The sequence below is a fragment of the Pimephales promelas genome, chromosome 13 (genome assembly GCF_988280905.1).
Source record: "Pimephales promelas chromosome 13, fPimPro1.hap1.1, whole genome shotgun sequence".
In the NCBI taxonomy this organism is placed as follows: Eukaryota; Metazoa; Chordata; class Actinopteri; order Cypriniformes; family Leuciscidae; genus Pimephales; species Pimephales promelas.
In genome coordinates, this window is record NC_142781.1 from 21,172,917 (window position 1) to 21,191,693 (window position 18,777).

Genomic DNA, 18,777 nt, shown 5'->3' on the forward strand with positions numbered 1-18,777 from the left:
GTGAATGTCAATGCCAACTCCTTTCTAAAATAATTTATTATATAGTGATGTTTGGTCCCCTTTTGGAGAGCATGTACTCACATTTTCTGTCTGTCTTTTGTTCATGCAGGAGTTTTTTCAGGGGCTAGAGACACATGTTGTCCTGACACAGGCCTTCTTCAGGCAGGTCAGTGGGTTGGTGGTGCAGCGGGAGGTCCAAAGCCTAGAGGAAACTGTGGCTCAGGCCCAGGCTGTACTTAAACAGGCTCACAAACGAGGAGTGGAGCTGGAGGGCATCCTGGAGGTTGTGTGGATTTGTGTTTCTATATAAGATAGATGCAGATTATAAGTGCATATGGAGTTGATAACTGTCTTGTGCTTTGTGTTATCAGTGGTGGAGCAGGTTGGTGGGTGATTATCAGGCCGTGTACAGGCAGCTGGAGGCAGTGGAAAGCAACATTCCCAGTGTAGGCCTGGTGGAGGAGACCGAGGAGAGACTGAGGGATAGAATTGCTCTATACCAGGTACACACATGCGTAGATCACTGAATCAGACATGGTTAAGCCATAAAATCAATACAATACCAACTGTTATTTTACATTACAGACATTACGTTGTAGTATCGCATTTGTGAAGTATTAGAAATCAAATTGAGAAAGCCTTTTGAATTAATAAATTCAGTAATTTAAATTGAATCTAAATTGAATCTAAAAAACATGATGTGAATTTGAATTTAATAAAGTCAAATTATACTTTACACCTTCATGTATTATTACAGAGTATAGATTGTGGTCAGTAAGATTTTTAAATGTGATTAAAAATGACAGTAAAACAGTAATATTGTGAAATATGATTAAAATTTATGTATATTATAATAATTGTTTTTTTATTTGAATATATTTAAAAATGGTATTTATTCCTTAATTAGCTTAATTTTAAGGAGCCATTACTTCAATTGTCACACGATCCTTCAGAAAACATTTTAATATGCTGATTTGCTGCTCAAGAAACATTTCTCATTTTTATCAATGTTGAAAACAGTTGTGCTGCTTAATATTTTTGTGGAGACTGTGATATTTTTCAAATATTTTTTTTAATACATGGAAAGTTTAAAGAAACATAATTTATTTGAAATAGTAATCTGTACTGTTACCTTTGATAATTGTTTTAATAAAAAATAAAAAAGATCTCTATTGTGGAAGGGTACATTAGAATGTTAGAAGATTCAAAAACAAGGAAGGGTAAATCTAAAACTAAAAGGAAGGGTGTGTTGACCATCCCACTCTCTATAGCGTCTGAAGGCCGGTATGTCTGAGTGGCAGCCGCAGTTGTATAAGTTGTTGGAGGATGAGAAGAGGCTGCCTTTACATGTGTCCTGCTCAGAGCTGGAAACTCAGCTCAATCAGCTGGGGGAGCACTGGCTCAGCACCACCACCAAAATCAATAAAGAGCTCCACCGCTTGGACTCCACCCTCAAACACTGGATCAGGTCAGAACATCTGATCACTTTCTCTTTGTGATTCTCTTCGACAACTGTAGAATCTTTATTGAATCTGACCTAAATGTTTATTCAGTTAATTGACGTTGCATGGTGTCTTCATATCTCATTGTAGGTATCAAAGCCAGTCAGCTGAGCTTAGCCAATGGCTGAGCTCGGCACTAGACCGCCTGGAGTTTTGGAGCACTCAGTCTGTTACAGTACCTCAAGAGCTAGAGACCGTCAGAGACCATCTTCATGCCTTCCTGGTGAGAACGGCCATTAAATATCCTAATAAAATAGGTTTAGGTCTCACTTGACTTTCACAGACACACTCTATATCATCTTTATATCTGCAGGAATTCTCCAAAGAAGTGGACGCCAAGTCGTCTTTGCGCACATCAGTTCAGAGCCAGGGAAATCAGCTACTCCGGTTTAAGAAAGTGGACACAGCGGCACTCAGGGCAAACTTGGCCCAGGTAGACACGCAATGGGCCGATCTTCTCACCCGAATCCCTGTGGTCCAGGAGAAACTCCACCAGGTATGATAACTGGGGGTGGTTGCACTGGCCCATTTCAGTTAAAGAAGGGTGTGCAGATAATGAACAGGCTCACGTGGCTATGCTAAAAGTTGCATCCATGTGACAAACAGCTGCAGATGGAGAAGTTGCCATCCCGTCATGCAATAACAGAGCTAATGAGCTGGATATCCCTCATGGAGAATATCATCCAAGAGGACCAGCAGAAGATCATGGGGGCAGTGGGATCTGAGGTTGTGCAAATGTTCCTTCAGAAATATAAGGTAAGAAAAAATTAGAAAAGGCAGCAAGAACTGTTTTTCTTTTCTTCGAAATAATAAAACATGGAATTAGTCATTTTGTACTCCATGAAAGAAACCAAATTTCTCTTTGTCTTTATTGACCCCTCTCAACAGGGTTTTCAGATTGACCTGTCCTGCAAGCAGCTGACTGTGGACTTTGTGAACCAGTCAGTTCTGCAAATCAGCAATCAAGACGTGGAGGGGAAACGCAGTGACAAAACTGACTTTGCTGAGCGTCTTGGGGCCATGAACCGCCGCTGGCAGATACTGCAGGGACTCGTTACAGAGAAGGTTACACATACATTTAGAAAATTTTACATTTTTGCTGTAACGTGCATCACTCAAATTGTTATGATGATATATTTTGTACTAGAAAAACAAAAAAAATGCCCAAAACAAGTGTTTTTAGATGTGGACTGTGACTTTTGGACCATAATTGTATGTCATTTACCTTTTAAATTTTTTTATCATATACCAAAATGGTGCCTTCTGTGTTTTACAGATTCAGGTTTTAGAGGGTCTGCTTAAAAGCTGGTTAGAGTTTGAGAATGTGGTTCAGACCTTGAAGACCTGGATCAGTGTACAGGAAGAGAAACTCAAAAAGAAGCACAGGATTGAGGATGTTTCCTCAGCCCAGAATGCACTTAAAGATTGTCAGGTAGATACTGCACCCTAGCTGTTAGGCTCTACATAATACACAGTAAACTCTATATGGATTCATGGGTAAAGATTGCATTAATAATACCAAAATAATCCAGGTGCTCTGTTGTTTTGAAAGATCGATCTGACTGTCTGTGTCTATGTATGCTAGGAAATGGAAGTGATGGTAAAGGAGAAAGAGAAGGATCTGGAGAGGGCTGAAGAGAAAGGATGCTTACTAATCCAGGATAAGAAAGGCGAAGCCAGCTCTGTTATTATGGACACCCTAAAAGGCTTAAACCAGTCTTGGGCCAATCTGGATCACATGGTATGTTTCACATAATGCATTTCAGTAAAGCATCTAGATTTGGCATTTGTAATCTGTATCAAATGTTTTATATCAAATAGTGTATCAAAAGTTAGTTAATGCATTTACTAATTTTAACTAATGAGATTTTATCTAAAGCCATTTACATTGTTTACATTGAATTTATTTCACTGAATTGATTCATAACTACATATTTGGCATGTGATTTTTGAAGCTGTATCACTCACATAGTAATGGACACTATATGTACAATCACTCAGTTTTCATAATCAGGTTTTCACCAAAATATTCAGCCAGTCTTAAGTGGGATTTTTGTGTAATTGCAGGTCGGGCAGCAGACGGTCAGTCTCCGGTCAGTGCTGGATCAATGGAGTCTATATAAACAAGCATATGAAGAGATTCAAGGCTACCTGATGGAGGGACGTTACACCATCTCTCGTCTGCGCCTTCTCACTGGCTCCCCAGAAGCTGTGCAGGTTCAAGTAGAGAATCTTGAGGTACAAAACTGTGCAAAACATGAATGAGGTGTCATTAGCATTACTTGGAGCAAGAACCTAAAATCACCATGGGTATTTGTGTGTCTCAGAGTTTACAAGATGAGTTGGAGAAACAGGAGAGCAGTTTACAGAAACTGGGCTCCATAACGCAACAGCTGCTGAGAGATTGTCATGCCTCTGTTAGTGATTCACTCAACACAGCACTGGGTGATGTAAATCTCAGGTGAGTTTCGAATGCCTTTAGTATCTGATACTGATGACACTGATCAGTACAAAGTGATCCGAAATCATTGATCTTCTGCTGATCTGCTGTCAGGTGGAACACGCTGCTGGAGCAGATCTCAGATCAGCTGAGGAAGAGTAAGAGCCTGCTGCAGCTGTGGCAGCATTACAATGCAATTCATGCTCAGAGCAGCACCGACATTCAGAAACTAGAGGAACAGGTGGAGCATCTACTCAAGAGCGCCACCCACAGAGACATCACAGAACAGGAAGTAACGGTGAGGATTTTATAAATGCTTGGTAGGTTTGCAAGCCTCTTGAATATTTGTGTTTATGTCAGTGACACAAAAGTATGTAATCAGTTGGTAATTCTGACAACTGTGTGCCACTGTAAAATCTTTGTAGCAATTGCCACAGTGTTCCTCTTTGTAAAACTGGCGTTTTTTTTAGGGCCTCATGGCGGCTGAGGGATCCGTAGAGTCTGTCCTGCAGCAGCTGGATGAGTTTTCAGAGCAGCTGAGACAACAAGTGGACCCCTCTGCCATGACAGCCTTCCATACAGACCACCTGGCACTCACTCAGCGATTGGCAACAGTTGGACGTGCCCTCCAAAGACAGCAGTCTCTGCTAGAGGTTCGAATGATTCAGATTTGACCTTGTGCACATAGACATTAAACTTTAAACAGAACATTTATACAATTTTCACACATTTAATTTAAATAAAATATGCACTACTGTTTAAAAGCTTGGGGCCAGTAAGTTTATTTGATGTTTTGGTTTCTTATGCTCATTTGTTTTATTAAAAAGTACAGTTCAAACTATGAATTGAAAGTTTAAAAGCAATTATTTGCTTTTACATTATAAGTCCTTACTGTCACTTTTGATCAATTTAATATTAATAAAAGCTAAATAAAAGTTTATTGCTAAATAAAAGTATTAATTTCTTTCAGAATAAGGTTTCCAAACCTTTGAATGGTAGTGTATATTTAATAAAATAATTTTCACACTCACTTTCATAGTTTTGACACTCTGCATTTTCTAACTTTCACAAATGCCAGACTGCAAAGCCTGTCAAATATAAATGATTTTTTTCTTTTTCCTTTCCTCAAGGTGGGTGTGAGGAACTATGAGAGGTTTAGTAAGGAATTGCATTCTCTGAGTCAATTGTCAGAAGAAGCTGAGAAGGTTCTGAAGGAACCAGACTCAATTGTACCTCCAGATATGTCATCTGTGCTGGAACACATGGAAAAACTTAAGGTAAAAATTGTTGACCATTTTTCCTGTAAAATTATTAGGTTGTATAAAAACATCTGAACATTCTCATACCTATGTGTCTATAGACCCAAATGTTAAAGCTGAGTAGTCTTTCTCCTGATCTGGAACGTCTGAATGAGTTGGGTTATCAGCTTCCCCTCAACGATAATGAAATCAAGCGTTTACAGAACTTAAACAGGAGTTGGTCATCTGACTCTGCTCGCATAATAGAGAGATTCAGGTATGTGTGGTTACTCTTGATCTACAGTAGATGTTCAATTTTGGTGTTTTCCATAAACATGTGTAATATTTAGTTGCATGTACCTCTGTGTATTTGTTCGAGCAGTAACCTTCAAGCCCTGGTACTCCAAAGACAGACCTTCTTGGAGAAGTGTGATGCTTGGATGAACTTCCTGACCCAAACAGAGGAGAAGTTAGCCGCTGAGATCTCTGGGAACTATCAGAGCTTGCTAGAACAGCAGAGAGAGCATGAGGTACTGATAGACAAGTATTAATTCATGTTAATAAATGAGACCTTATTGTAGTGTTACTGATTTCATTTTTAAAGAAGTCTAGTATGCTCACCAAGACTGCATTTATTTGATCAAATAATCATTAAAAATACCATTTTGATCCTCCAGAAATAATTCTAATATGCTGATTTAGTGTTAGAAATTCCAGAAATAGTTTTCTTATTAGGTCAAATGTTGTCTCCAATATATTGATGACAAAATTCAGTTTTTCATTTCAATACTCACATTATACAATGGCGATATTAGCAAGATGTTTGAATTTAAAATAAAATGTATTGAGTCATAGTTTAATGATCTACTGTACATCATAGAACTGCTCTACTCAACTTTTTTCTTTTCTTTTGTTTGTGTGTGTGTGTGTGGGTAGCTATTCCAAGTAGACATGTTTAGTCGACAACAAATTCTATACTCTATCATCAATGATGGACATCAGCTACTGAATCAGGGACAAGTGGAGGACAGGTAATGTTAGTTTATTTGTTTATTCTTGTTCTTTCATTCAAAAATACTTGAAGTGACAGTCTTTTCATTTTGGCTTACACAAAAGGGATGACTTTGGCTTGAAACTGGCACTGCTTAGTAACCAGTGGCAAGGCGTAGTGAGGCGGGCCCAGCAAAGACGGGGTATTATTGACAGTTTGGTTCGGCAGTGGCAGCGGTACACGGATCTGATAGAGAAACTGCGCCACTGGTTGCAAGAGGTGTCACTGGAACCAGAAGACCAACAACAAGGAGCAACAGTAGCACTACAGCAGATCCGTGGAATATTAGACCATATACAGGTAAAGATAGAGCCTTAGGTGTGTAAAAAATAATACCCATCTGCAAATAGCCTTAAGCAATACGGATGTTCACTTTTCTCCCTCTAGCTGAAGGAGCGTGTGCTCCAGAGGCAACAGGGCAGCTACAACCTCACGGTGGAGGCTGGAAAGCAACTTCTCCTGTGGGCTGATGCCAAAGCAGAGGCCTCGCTTCACACTGAGCTCACTGAAGTGGAGGAGCACTGGAGGACCATTAACATCCGCCTCGATGAAAGGAAGAAAGAACTGCTTTCTTTGTTAAGGGTGAGTTAAGAGTAAATGTTAATTATAACATATTTAGGTGCATTGACTTGCGCTGACTTGTTGCTTATTTGCTTGATTTAGTTATTTATATAATTGAAAAAGTATAAAATTGGATAAGTTGAGTAGAGTGTTTGGTTATTTGCATTTCTATAGACAGCTTGCTGGATGTGTTTTACTATGAGTTGATTGATATTAGCACACGTATGATTAGCGCCGGTCACAGTCTGAGACACTGGTAAAAATGGCATTTTTCTAATATAATATTTTAATTATCAACACAACAATGTGATTGTAAAAAAAAGTTTATTAAATAAATATTTAGTCATTTAAAAATTTTTGTAATAAATTTAGTAATTTAAGAATTAAAATTAATTTCAGAAAAAAGTGATTTACAATTTTCTTATGATTAGTCACTGAGAAATAGTATAGAATTTTGTAAAATGTTTCTTTATTTTTTTATTATTTATTTTAAAAATGTTTACCTTAAAAATATTTATTTGAATTGTATTAATTTTACCTTCTAAAATGTATTTTTAGGCTTTTATTGTCAGGTTTTTGAATGTTGGCCCCCACTGTATAAATATGACATGCTGTTGCATTGTGGGAGAAGGTCTTGATGCAGTGTTATGTGATTTGTAAAATATTTAGGATTTTTATAGTACATCATATGTCACCGATTTTTAGGGGCTGTGTCTATAGTTAAACTTTCAAGTTTAGATTGTTTTTGTGTTCTGTGAAATCAGGGCTACAAGCTATTTTGAGCTACAAATATCAGAAATATGAAAATATAGCTGCAGTGTTAAATAATGCAAAACAATAATAAAATATACGTAGCGAAGCTTCTGCAAACCTACAAATGGATCTCTTGTTATATTGCTTTTCCTAAAAGAAAAGAAAGGATTGAAGGACTTTGCATCTGACCTTACAGAGCAAATAAAGGCAAGCTACTGTAGCATAATGAGAGGCAGAGTGAGCGAGTGTGCACATCATGTTTAGTGTGTGCGTGTGAAGAGGATGAAAGAGAGAGAATGGGAGGAAGAGGCAGCGAGAGAGCTGAAGGCGAGAGAAATATCTTCAGTACTGTGGGAGGGAGTCCGAGCGGTGCAGCACTGCCAACACAGGGCAGCAGAGACAGGGACACATCCGCTCCATTTTGACGCAGCACACTTGGGGACAAAAACAAATTTGGATTGCAAAGGAAAATGGCTCCTCTTCCCTTCGGGCTCTGCCTCTTTCTCTTTCTATCTCTCCCACATCCATCTGTTTTCTCAGATGACATGATTAGAAGGTATCTCACTTCTTTTATCTCTGCATGATAATATTTCTCTCTGTCTCGGGACCATGACCCTTTGCTCTGGCCACGTTTAAATAAAGACCTGGCTGGATTTGGTTACATATGACTTTCTCTATTACAGTCCTCCTGATTCCCAATGTGATGACCACTGTATGTCTATATCCGACTTTTCCTCGAGTGTTGTAATAAGCATGTTCATCAGTGCACAAAAAACTGCGAAGCTTGATGTTTCTTAAATGCATAATGGCATACCTTGCCAGACTGTGTACTGCAGCAACTGCAGAGTGGCATAAAAGGACGTGCAATCCTTGAAAATCATGCTCACTCTCTCTCACGATTTCACAATATTTTTCTTTCTTTCTGGCTATGTGTGAAGGACTGGGATCAGTGTGAGAAAGGAATTGCTGCATCGCATGAGAAGTTGAGGGACTTCAAGCTAAAGCTCTCTGTGCCTTTACCCGACCACCACGAGGAGCTGCACACAGAACAGATTCGCTGCAAGGTACACCAATGAATTCTGACTCATCTTGTGTCATATGAGCTTCTAGAAACGTGTTGCTTCAGCAACATCTAAGCATCTTTCTTATCATTTGTGTTAAAGCATTTCCTTACCTGATTTGACGTGATGACACATCAGCATCTCTGGTCTAGGCAATTATTCTGCATATTTGTTTGTGCAGTCTGCTGCTTTCAACCACTGCATTAATAATACCCTTCCTTACTTCATGTAGAATGTGTGTAATACCCTGACGCTTTGATTCATTTTTTATCTGCAAAGAAGGATTGTTTTGAGAGGTGTGTGTAGTGTAGCAGAAACTTTGTGAAAGTGACATCAACCTCTGATCTCTCTGAGCTAGACTATCAAGAGTTTCTTTGACTTTGCCTGAAGGAAAGATGTTGAGGTGCATGCTAATCATGCTACAACCCTTCATGTTAGCAGAGACACTGAGGTTTAGTTGGGCGTACTTATGCAGCAACAAAGCAAAAGTGTCGCCAACTTATACTATTCGAATTATTTCTTGACACAGATTATGTTTATGTGCTTAATGTCTTGTTGACTGTTGTTATTTGTGAGTCACATACCATATCTGTATTAGGATTAGACAGTGCAACACGCTGTGAATACTTACCGAGATATTAATATCAACAAAAATGCAATTAATGTCATCTGGTTTGTGTGTGTGAGGGGAAGAATATGTGCAGACAATATTCCTCTGTTTTAGATAAATGAAACCAGCAGATACAGTTTTATCTGTAATTTAAAGACATTCAAACATTTGATTTATTTTATTTTGCATCTTACATTTTGTTTAAATACTTTTTTAATTCCTAAAACTTTATTTTCACCAGTTACAATTTGAACTGTAATTTATATTGTATTAATTTAGTTTATTTATTTAAATCCATTTTTTTTAGGTAACACTTTAGTTTAGGGTCCAATTCTCACTATTAACTAGTTGTTTATTAGCATGCTAGGATATTGGCTGTTTATTAGTACTTTTAAAGCACATAATAATGCCTTATTGTCCATGACCATATTCTAGGTCCCTTAATCCTACCCAATACCTAAACTTAACAATGACCTTACTTTCTATTAATAAGCAATAATTAGGAGTTTATTGAAACAAAGGTACTAGTTAATAGTGATAATTGGGCCCTAAACTAAAGTGTGACCAGACTTTTCACCAGTTGCAGTTTGAACTGTAAATCTTTTTATTTTATCTTCATTTTGTTTTGTTTATGACTTTGTACTGTATGTTTGTGTGATAGGAATTGGAGGGCAGTATTGAAGGCTGGGTTGATGATGTAGCCGGGCTGTGTATTCTGAGGGAGTCTCTCTCCAGTGGCCTCAGCGCTGATGACCTCACAGTCCTACACGAGAGACTGATATTACTCCAGAGACAGTGGGAGGAGACCTGTCACCAGGTACACACATCAGCCAAACAGTCTGTCCCTTCACATTTGTTTTACACCATAACACAGTCTATGCACATTTGCCTGCCATGAGCACAGGCATTTCATAAGACTACAGCACAGAGAACAAACTCAGACACTGAAACGCTAAGTTTTCATAAAGTTTTAATAACTTTAGATAATGGCTATGTAAAGGGATGAACTGATTTGGAAATGTATTAAAATATTGGGTAAAATCAGTAGGTTGATTTTCTCATAAGATAGTATACCTCTTAGTAAAATAATTATTTATATAATATAATTATATATGAACAATAAAAAAATTTTAGTTTAATAATTTTCTTAATCATTGACAAATTGTTGTTCTAAGCATAAATCGAACCAAATTTAGTAAGGCTTATTCTTATAACAAGAAAAAAAAAACAATAAATAAATGCAAGGTATATAATAAACTAGTCTTAATATGTTATGCAATTCTTCTCCTTAAGCAAATATATCTTGCTCTAAGGATGTTTAGATATTTTTACTTGAAATACTTTTGGTAAGAAAGGATCTTGGGAAGGAAGTTTGGTGCATGACACTTCCGAGATTGAAATACTACCTGTCCATCTGACATCTTCCTGTCGTTATTCTGCTCAGCAACCTTTTTGCACCTCCTCTCATTCTCATTTTCCTTTATGTCATTCTTTAATCATACTCTGGGCTCACTGAGCACTTCTTAATCAATCGTTGTCTGTTATCCCCGCAGCTGTCCCTGCGCAGGCAGCAGGTGAGCGAGAGGCTGAACGAGTGGGCTGTGTTTAATGAGAAGAACAAAGAGTTGTGTGAGTGGCTCACCCACATGGAGAGCAAGGTCTCACAGAATGGTGACATCAGCATTGAGGAGATGATTGAAAAGCTCAGGAAGGTGATATTAACATATTCTCAACACATTTATTTCTTATGAAATCACTGAGAAATTGGTAAATAATTATCAAAATTTAATTACAAAAAAACATCATGTGGTTTAAAAAAGTATATGTTATTTCTAAGTATAGATTCTATTTTATTTAAACTAAAGGAAGTCAAACTTATTTCACTGAATACAGTATGTGAAAACCAAAATGTATAGTCATGAATTTTCAACTGAACAAATGTGCAATCTCTTTGTTATCAGGACTATCAGGAAGAGATCTCAGTGACCACGGAGAGCAAGCTTCAGCTGGAACAGATGGGGGAGAGACTGGCTCAGGCCAGCCATGAAAGCAAAGCTGCAGAAATCCAGTACAAACTCAGCAAAGTCAATGAGCGCTGGCAGCATCTGCTTGACCTTATAGCAGCTAGGTGAGTCTCTAAAATGAAACTGCAGGACAATGGTTTTTATAATTGTTGTACATTTACAATTGTTTTACCGTTTGTATCTTTTATGCTTGTGAGAGTTGACCTTTGCCAGAACAAGCACAGAAGGTTTTAATTCATAAATACAAAAATATATTTCCAGATGGGTCAGTCAGTTCATTTGGCGCATGGGTGGAAAGGAAGTATTTTGCACCAGCACCTTAAACATGACACCATGTTGTCTCTGGATATGACTGGGGCAGTCGAGTTGCCTGCAGTCAATTCTGAAAGCTTCTCACATGTGTGGTGTTGATTTCACTGTGGCCCATATGTGAGAGGGTGTCATCCTCTCTCTCTCTCTCTCTCTCTCTCTCACTCACTCTCACTCATGTGCATTAGCTCTGTGTGACAGTTGCGTCTTGAGTTTTCCCTAAGAGTTTATGGAGAATAGTAGTAGAATGACATGATTTTATTTGGATTGAATTAAAGAGCTAAGTGCAGAGTTTTTTGCTCTAGCAAAAGTATCCACATTGTTCAGAAGCTGACATATATTCAAATCTTTCACACACACACACACTGACACATTTTTACTTGGGTATCTGAACAGGGACATTCCACAGACTTCTATTGTTTTTTGTTTGTTTGTTTTTTATACAGCTAGTTACACAGCTAGTAACTTAACCTTAACCAACACTCTAACCCTAACCGAAATTTGTAATGCATTTTTACCATTTATACAAATGATGATGTCACCAAAAGGGTTTTTCTTTTTGTGTCAGATTTAGCTCACTTCTGAGCACAAATACATCCCCAACATATTAAGTAGGTACACATTTCCAATGTTTTGGATTTCCAATTTACTTTCTTTCTTGTTTTTTTTTTTCAATTTACTTTTTTTCTCAACATCAACAATAATAGACCATTAAAAAAAGCTGTAAAACAAATTATTTCTTAAGTTAATTAAATTACTTTTGATTAAGAATCTAAAAATTAGTTGCTATGTTTGTTTTTCTCTTAAAATCTTTATTTAATGAATTAAACTTGTTTTAGTTTGTGTTTATATATATATATATATATATATAATGAGGCACACATTCCCACATTCCAGTGCTCTGATCAGCACATGCTAATGACTGGCTTCTTATTTTAGTCACAGAAGTATTTGTCACTCCCAGCTGCTCATGCCTCCACTTGAGAACAGTTCACATACACACACACACACACACACACTACCCACTAACAGGGCAGTAGAGAAAGCCTGGACACTGTTATTCAGACGAAAGAGAAGGTGACTTTTGACAGGGAAGTTTTTCTTTATTCTGGGACACTTGATTGAGAAGATTATGCCCAATGGTGCTGGAAATGGGCACTGATGACATGGCAGAATGCCCTGAACAGGACTCTGATTTGCCAGAGTGTGACTGCGACATTAACAGGCAGGAAAAGATATATTTACTTATAATTTACATATTACATATTCTGCTGATGTTTGAGATATGTGAATGAGGTACTGGAAGTTGCAGTGTATTGTATTTGATAATTTGTGTCATACTTTGACATGTCTAATTGTGAAGTGTCTAAAATGAGCTTTATTAGTTTATGTGGGTGAAATATATATTTGAGATGTTTAACTTAATCACCAGATATGTTACTGTTAAAATGTATATTATTGATCAGGGACACATTGTTGAATTTTCTTGAAGAAAACGCTTTACCATGCTGCATTGGTTGACCTTCCTTTGTTGTTGTGGTGGATTTCATTTCAGTGTGTCAGGTTTATTTCAGATTTTTATTTTTGTGCTTCAGGAATGTAGCTTAAAACACTGTCACACTGAACCCTTCAAATGCCAGGGTTACAATAAGGGCTTTATATCACCAGGTCAAACTCTGTCGATGTTTTTTTTTTTTTTTTTTTTTATTGCTACAGCAAAACCTAGCTGAAGTTGAAACATGAATCAGTGCTTTGCTCTATATCTAACCTGTGATAAGACATTTTTCTGAGATATAAATCTGGAATGGTGGCACTGCTGAAACATGCTATGCTGGTATGCGTGACTGTGACCGTAGCACTGCATTGAGCATGTGATTCAGCAACTATAGGAAACTCTGGCACGTACTGTCTCTGCTTATGTTGTTATATTTGCAATACAGCTTGACCTCACATCAGTTAACAAGTAATAAATTAACTTCATAAATCATAATTTTTTTTAAATTAAACTAATACAATGTAATGCAAATGCTGTATTTAAGAATATGTAAACTATGTTTATATTTACATTGAAAATGTTAAAAATATGCTAGAGAAATGCTATTGTAAGCAGTATCATTGTCTAAGCATTATTTTCAGCTTATTGTGCTGTGATAACTGTAGAAATTAACAATATTGTTGTTGTCATGGTCATTACTATTTAAACTGGTTTTATTCAGATTAAAAATAAATAGAAAATTATCAAACTACTATAATACTAAATATGCATTATTAATATTATTAAATAATCATAATATTGTATTTATATTGAAATTAAATTGAAAAACTGTATTTTTGTCTGTTAAACTTAAAGGCATACTCCATCCAAAAATGAAAATTCTGTCACAATTTCCTCACCCTCAAGTTGTTGCAAAATTGTACGAGTTTCTTTCTTCTTCTGAACACAGATATAAAAGCGAGACCATCTCAACTCAAGTTACCTTGACTAAACATTAAATATGTTTGCACTGCGCATTCCTCGTTCATATAGCTTGTCATATTGTACTTTTTTCATGTTTTCTGTATTTGTGATTATGCTGAATCAGAATCTGATGTTAATAGAAGTTGTCTCTGGGGGTCTTTAGGGTAAAAAAGTTGAAGGAGACACTGGTGGCCGTGCAGCAGCTGGATAAGAACATGAGCAGTCTCCGCTCCTGGCTGGCTCAAGTGGAGACTGAACTTTCACGTCCCATCGTCTATGAGACCTGTGACTCACACGAGATCCAAAGAAAACTCAACCAGCAACAGGTAACGCACACAGAAATTATATTCATTCACAGACAAAGACACAGAAACATTTCTTACTATATTTTAAATTTCAAGTGAAATGAGTTTAAAAAAGATTTAGACAAAAAGATCTTGACTTCATCTGACCCAGTTACTATTTTAGCATTATCATGTGTCCTTACTTTACCCAGCAACAACCAGCACACGTCATCCTCTTCCTGCATTAGAGACAAATGATATCAATGTATGAAATCAATGTAAAAAAGGCGAGGATTCTACATTTTTTTTGGGCCTGATGATGCAACAACATAATTTATGGAGAAATGGATGACTGCAAGCTCTTCTGCCTAATAAACTGAAATGAAACAGAAACTGCCTATATGATTGTGATGTCAGATGTCTTGAGAAGCTCAGTACAAATCTTCTAACTCTGCAGGATCTGCAGCGTGACATCGAGAAGCACAGTACCGGTGTGGCGTCAGTGCTGAACCTGTGTGAGGTGCTGCTGCACGACTGTGATGCCTGTGCCACAGAGACTGATTGTGAATCCATCCAGCAGGCCACACGCGGCCTGGACCGCCGCTGGAGAAACATCTGTGCTGTTGCCATGGAGAGGAGGCTCAAGTGAGTGTGTTTCAATCTGTATAGTATGTTTTTACTGTGTTTCTGAGCACATAAATGCAGCCTTGCAGCAATATTTGACCAATAGTGATGAAAGTGAACCACAGTACAATCAAAAATAATTCTGTAAAGGTAAGAATATTGAAAGTGAGCTGTTTAGGATAGTTAAACCAGGCCATCAGAGGAACAGGTATGAGAGCATGTCATGCCTACACTGTAAAAAAAATATTGTTGGTTTTAACTTAAAAAAGTAAGTAACCTGGTTGCCTTAATTTTAAGTTGATTGAACTGGAAAAAGTGAGTTAATACAATGAAGGAGATTGATTTAATCATCAGAAACTCAAAATAATGTTATCTCAACTAAATAAATTATTTAAGTTGATTTGACAAAAGAAAAAATGTTGTGATAACAAATCTTGAAAATATTTTTTTACAGTGTACTGGCTCATTGAATGCAGGTTAATTCAGAGCTGACTTTAGTAGATGATGAAATGTTTAACAGCTGTCTTTTTAAAATGGATTATATTCTACAGTTATATTTCCAGGTACATTTTTAGTGTAGACGTTTGAACCCCACTGTATGTGTTTCTGCAGGATCGAGGAGACATGGAGGTTGTGGCAGAAGTTTCTGGATGATTACTCCCGTTTTGAAGAATGGCTGAAAGTGTCCGAGAGGACAGCAGCTCTGCCCAACTCCTCTGGAGTGCTGTACACCGTCGCTAAAGAGGAGCTCAAGAAGTTTGAGGTATAATGAGATCCACAGTGAGAGTCTCTGGGGTTGAGGTACTGAGTGAGAACAGGGGTCCCAATTCCAATCCTCACGCCTCTCCACTCTGCATAGTTTGTATATCGCCCATGTCTTACACCCCTTATTCAGATCATCTGCTCCATGAATGGGGGCCTCGTGATTGACAGGGTCCCTACGACGTGTTCACTGTCTCACTGCTATCATCCAATGACTACTATCCAGTCCAATTCAACATTTTAGTCTTTTACAATTTGAAAGTTGTCATTGTTGACTGAAACAAATGAATAAACCTTGCTAAACGTGCTAAAACTATATCTTTTAAAAATGCTTCACATAACTCAAACTAAAACTAAAGTGAGTTTTACCAATTTGTTTGTAAATCTCAAACTTTGTTTGCACCGTATGTAATGGTGTTATTTGCAATGGTTTGATACTTCCAGCTGGTCTGACTTACATTGCTATTATATCACAGGCATTTCAGAGACAGGTGCAGGAGTGTCTGACCCAGCTAGAGCTGATCAATAAACAGTATCGAAGGCTGGCACGTGAAAACCGCACAGACTCGTCCTGCCAACTACGACAAATGGTGCATGATGGGAACCGACGTTGGGATATACTACAGCGGAGAGTAGCAGCCATCTTGCGCAGGCTTAAGGTGATGTATTATCAATTTGATTTTACACTATTTAAAACTATTTTACACTATGTTTGGGGTCAATACGGTTTATTCAGGAAGAATAATAGAAGGATTTCATGTGGAGCATCAGTGACACTGAAGAGTGGAGTAATGATTCTGAAAATTCAGCTTTGCATTACATGAATAAATTACATTTTAAAATGTATTGAAATAGAAAACAGTTATAATTATATTCTATAAAATTACTGTTTTTACAGTTTTTTTATACTTATACATTACAATAAACAAATCTTGCCTTGTTGATACATTTTAATTACATTCAGAACCTCTGTAACAATCAGTATTGATGCAGAACCTAAACTACACTGAGGAGCTGTGTGATTCATTGACTTGTTCCTCTTCTGTCCTGCAGCATTTCATTGGTCAGCGAGAGGAGTTTGAGACAGCCCGAGATGGTATTCTGGTATGGCTGACCGAGATGGACTTGCAGCTCACCAACATCGAGCATTTCTCAGAGTGTGACGTTCAGGCCAAGATCAGGCAACTAAAGGTGTGTATGTGTATGTGCGTGTGAACGATTAGCATTTAAAATATTAATTACATATAAAATTTTCATTCCTAATACTATAGGCAAAAAAAAAGTTTTTCTCCATGTTTTTATTCATTGACATGCATGATATACATTTTAGAACTGGAAAACTCTTCTCTACATCTGTAGAACATTTACTTAATTTAAAATGAATTTAAACTGAATTTGTCATCACTTGTGTGCCAAAGGCATTCCAGCAGGAGATCAGTCTGAACATGGGAAAGATGGAGAGTGTTTTTGGGCAGGGGGAGGTGCTGATGGAGAAGAGTGAGCCTCTGGATGCTGCTGTCATAGAGGAAGAGCTGGATGAGCTGCAGAGATACTGTAGGGAGGTGTTTGGTCGGGTGGAGCGCTACTACAGGAAACTCACACGCCTGCCGGTGAGACATATTCACATGAATACAACATAGGTGCTGGGCGGTATGACGATATATAGTTGTGACGAAATAAAGAGTCTAACGTTACACATTTTGTTATATTGTTTTTAACGGAGAATGTGTAACACACTTTAGAAAGAAACATACATTAATGAAAAAATAAAGAGCAGGATTTGAATGATGTTAAAAAGAGTTAAGTACAATAATACAACTGTTTACACCTGGCCACTTCATGCGTTCTCTAAGATCGTATAGCTATCTGATTTATCAAAATGATTCTGCCCTGGTATGATGATATGAAACAGCCCTGGTAAGATAATTTAGTTTTTTTTACTTTTAATGATGGTTAAAAGGCTTACTTTCACTTTGAAAGGCTTTGAAGGCTTACTTTTGAAGGCTTACTTTTACTTTTAATGATGATTACGACTTTTTTACTTTGATTTGCGATAGTTTGTTCGTTGACTTGATGAAAAGATGTTCAGCTGCTCATCTGCAGTGATTCGTGTTGCAGTAGCGCCGTCATATCTGGCTATAACGTTACATATAGCCTATAACACGCTCTCACACGTTTATTTCTATTTTTGGGATAAGTAAAATTTACATATGTTGTTTCAACAACCAGATGCATTTACACTTGTCCAGTTTCATCCGGAATGTGGCCCAGACCACCTCCTGAAGTGGTTTGAGCGATCGGATTCAAATTCATCACAAATGCGTTTCGGAGGGCATTTACACCTGGTTCAGAAAACGCACAAAGTGTAAACAGTCTCTTAGACCGCATCTGATCCCAGATTCAGTTCTCTTTCGTGGCTTATTGCATTTAAATGGACAAATAGACGCACAATTATGTCAAAAAGCCTATTGTGGGGAGTATTCATATGGCATAAACACAAATGGCTATGTGCTAAGTGAACATAAACAGTTGGGGTGAAAACCACATGAGTGTCATTGTATTAGATCCATGCATTCTGTCTAAAAGTGACAGCAGCTTAATACACCTCCTGCTGTCATTAATGTTAATCAAACGACAAAGAGAAAATCACTCACTGCTCTTGCCTGAATAACTTTTTATAAGGATCAATGTATATTCAATTCATACAGTGAATTTTCTTTTGCCAGAGTAAAGGTGGTTCTGACTTTCGTGCTACCTCTTGTTCACAGCTAACCGATGATGAGTGTGAAGGCTCAGATCGTGAATTGGAGCCAGGTGACCTCTCAGACCTTCAGTGGGGTGAGGATGATGCCATGTGCCAGACAACTAGCAGACCACCTTCAGTTGCCACTGCTCCTGCTTGCACAAACGGCTCTGGCCGGGACACCCCTGCCAGCGTAGACTCCATCCCTCTGGAATGGGACCATGACTATGACCTGGAGCCCATGGGCCATACCATGTCTTCAGAGCAGGGTAGACAAAAAGATGAGGATGAGGAGTTATTGTCTATGGCCACTGCAGCACTTACAAGTAAGTGTGCTTGACTTGAGGAATTTTCATG

The 18,777-nt window shown here is 37.7% G+C and overlaps 1 protein-coding gene across 3 annotated transcripts in view; it reads left to right on the forward strand.

The window, feature by feature from the left end:
* Nucleotides 1–18,777, forward strand: part of syne1a (spectrin repeat containing, nuclear envelope 1a) — a 113,739-nt gene that overhangs the window by 87,002 nt on the left and 7,960 nt on the right. For all 3 annotated transcript variants that reach the window (XM_089118620.1, XM_089118618.1, XM_089118619.1), the window contains 30 exons: nucleotides 110–283; nucleotides 372–503; nucleotides 1,272–1,468; nucleotides 1,593–1,725; nucleotides 1,816–1,998; nucleotides 2,109–2,258; nucleotides 2,391–2,567; nucleotides 2,779–2,934; nucleotides 3,088–3,243; nucleotides 3,570–3,740; nucleotides 3,830–3,963; nucleotides 4,057–4,240; nucleotides 4,413–4,595; nucleotides 5,073–5,219; nucleotides 5,303–5,457; nucleotides 5,563–5,710; nucleotides 6,117–6,211; nucleotides 6,297–6,531; nucleotides 6,619–6,813; nucleotides 8,484–8,609; nucleotides 9,878–10,033; nucleotides 10,770–10,928; nucleotides 11,178–11,344; nucleotides 14,171–14,333; nucleotides 14,749–14,936; nucleotides 15,528–15,678; nucleotides 16,154–16,336; nucleotides 16,731–16,868; nucleotides 17,096–17,287; nucleotides 18,446–18,746. In XM_089118620.1, the coding sequence (XP_088974746.1) occupies nucleotides 110–283; nucleotides 372–503; nucleotides 1,272–1,468; nucleotides 1,593–1,725; nucleotides 1,816–1,998; nucleotides 2,109–2,258; nucleotides 2,391–2,567; nucleotides 2,779–2,934; nucleotides 3,088–3,243; nucleotides 3,570–3,740; nucleotides 3,830–3,963; nucleotides 4,057–4,240; nucleotides 4,413–4,595; nucleotides 5,073–5,219; nucleotides 5,303–5,457; nucleotides 5,563–5,710; nucleotides 6,117–6,211; nucleotides 6,297–6,531; nucleotides 6,619–6,813; nucleotides 8,484–8,609; nucleotides 9,878–10,033; nucleotides 10,770–10,928; nucleotides 11,178–11,344; nucleotides 14,171–14,333; nucleotides 14,749–14,936; nucleotides 15,528–15,678; nucleotides 16,154–16,336; nucleotides 16,731–16,868; nucleotides 17,096–17,287; nucleotides 18,446–18,746 (5,029 nt within the window). The remainder of the gene's footprint in view (nucleotides 1–109; nucleotides 284–371; nucleotides 504–1,271; nucleotides 1,469–1,592; nucleotides 1,726–1,815; nucleotides 1,999–2,108; nucleotides 2,259–2,390; nucleotides 2,568–2,778; nucleotides 2,935–3,087; nucleotides 3,244–3,569; nucleotides 3,741–3,829; nucleotides 3,964–4,056; nucleotides 4,241–4,412; nucleotides 4,596–5,072; nucleotides 5,220–5,302; nucleotides 5,458–5,562; nucleotides 5,711–6,116; nucleotides 6,212–6,296; nucleotides 6,532–6,618; nucleotides 6,814–8,483; nucleotides 8,610–9,877; nucleotides 10,034–10,769; nucleotides 10,929–11,177; nucleotides 11,345–14,170; nucleotides 14,334–14,748; nucleotides 14,937–15,527; nucleotides 15,679–16,153; nucleotides 16,337–16,730; nucleotides 16,869–17,095; nucleotides 17,288–18,445; nucleotides 18,747–18,777) is intronic.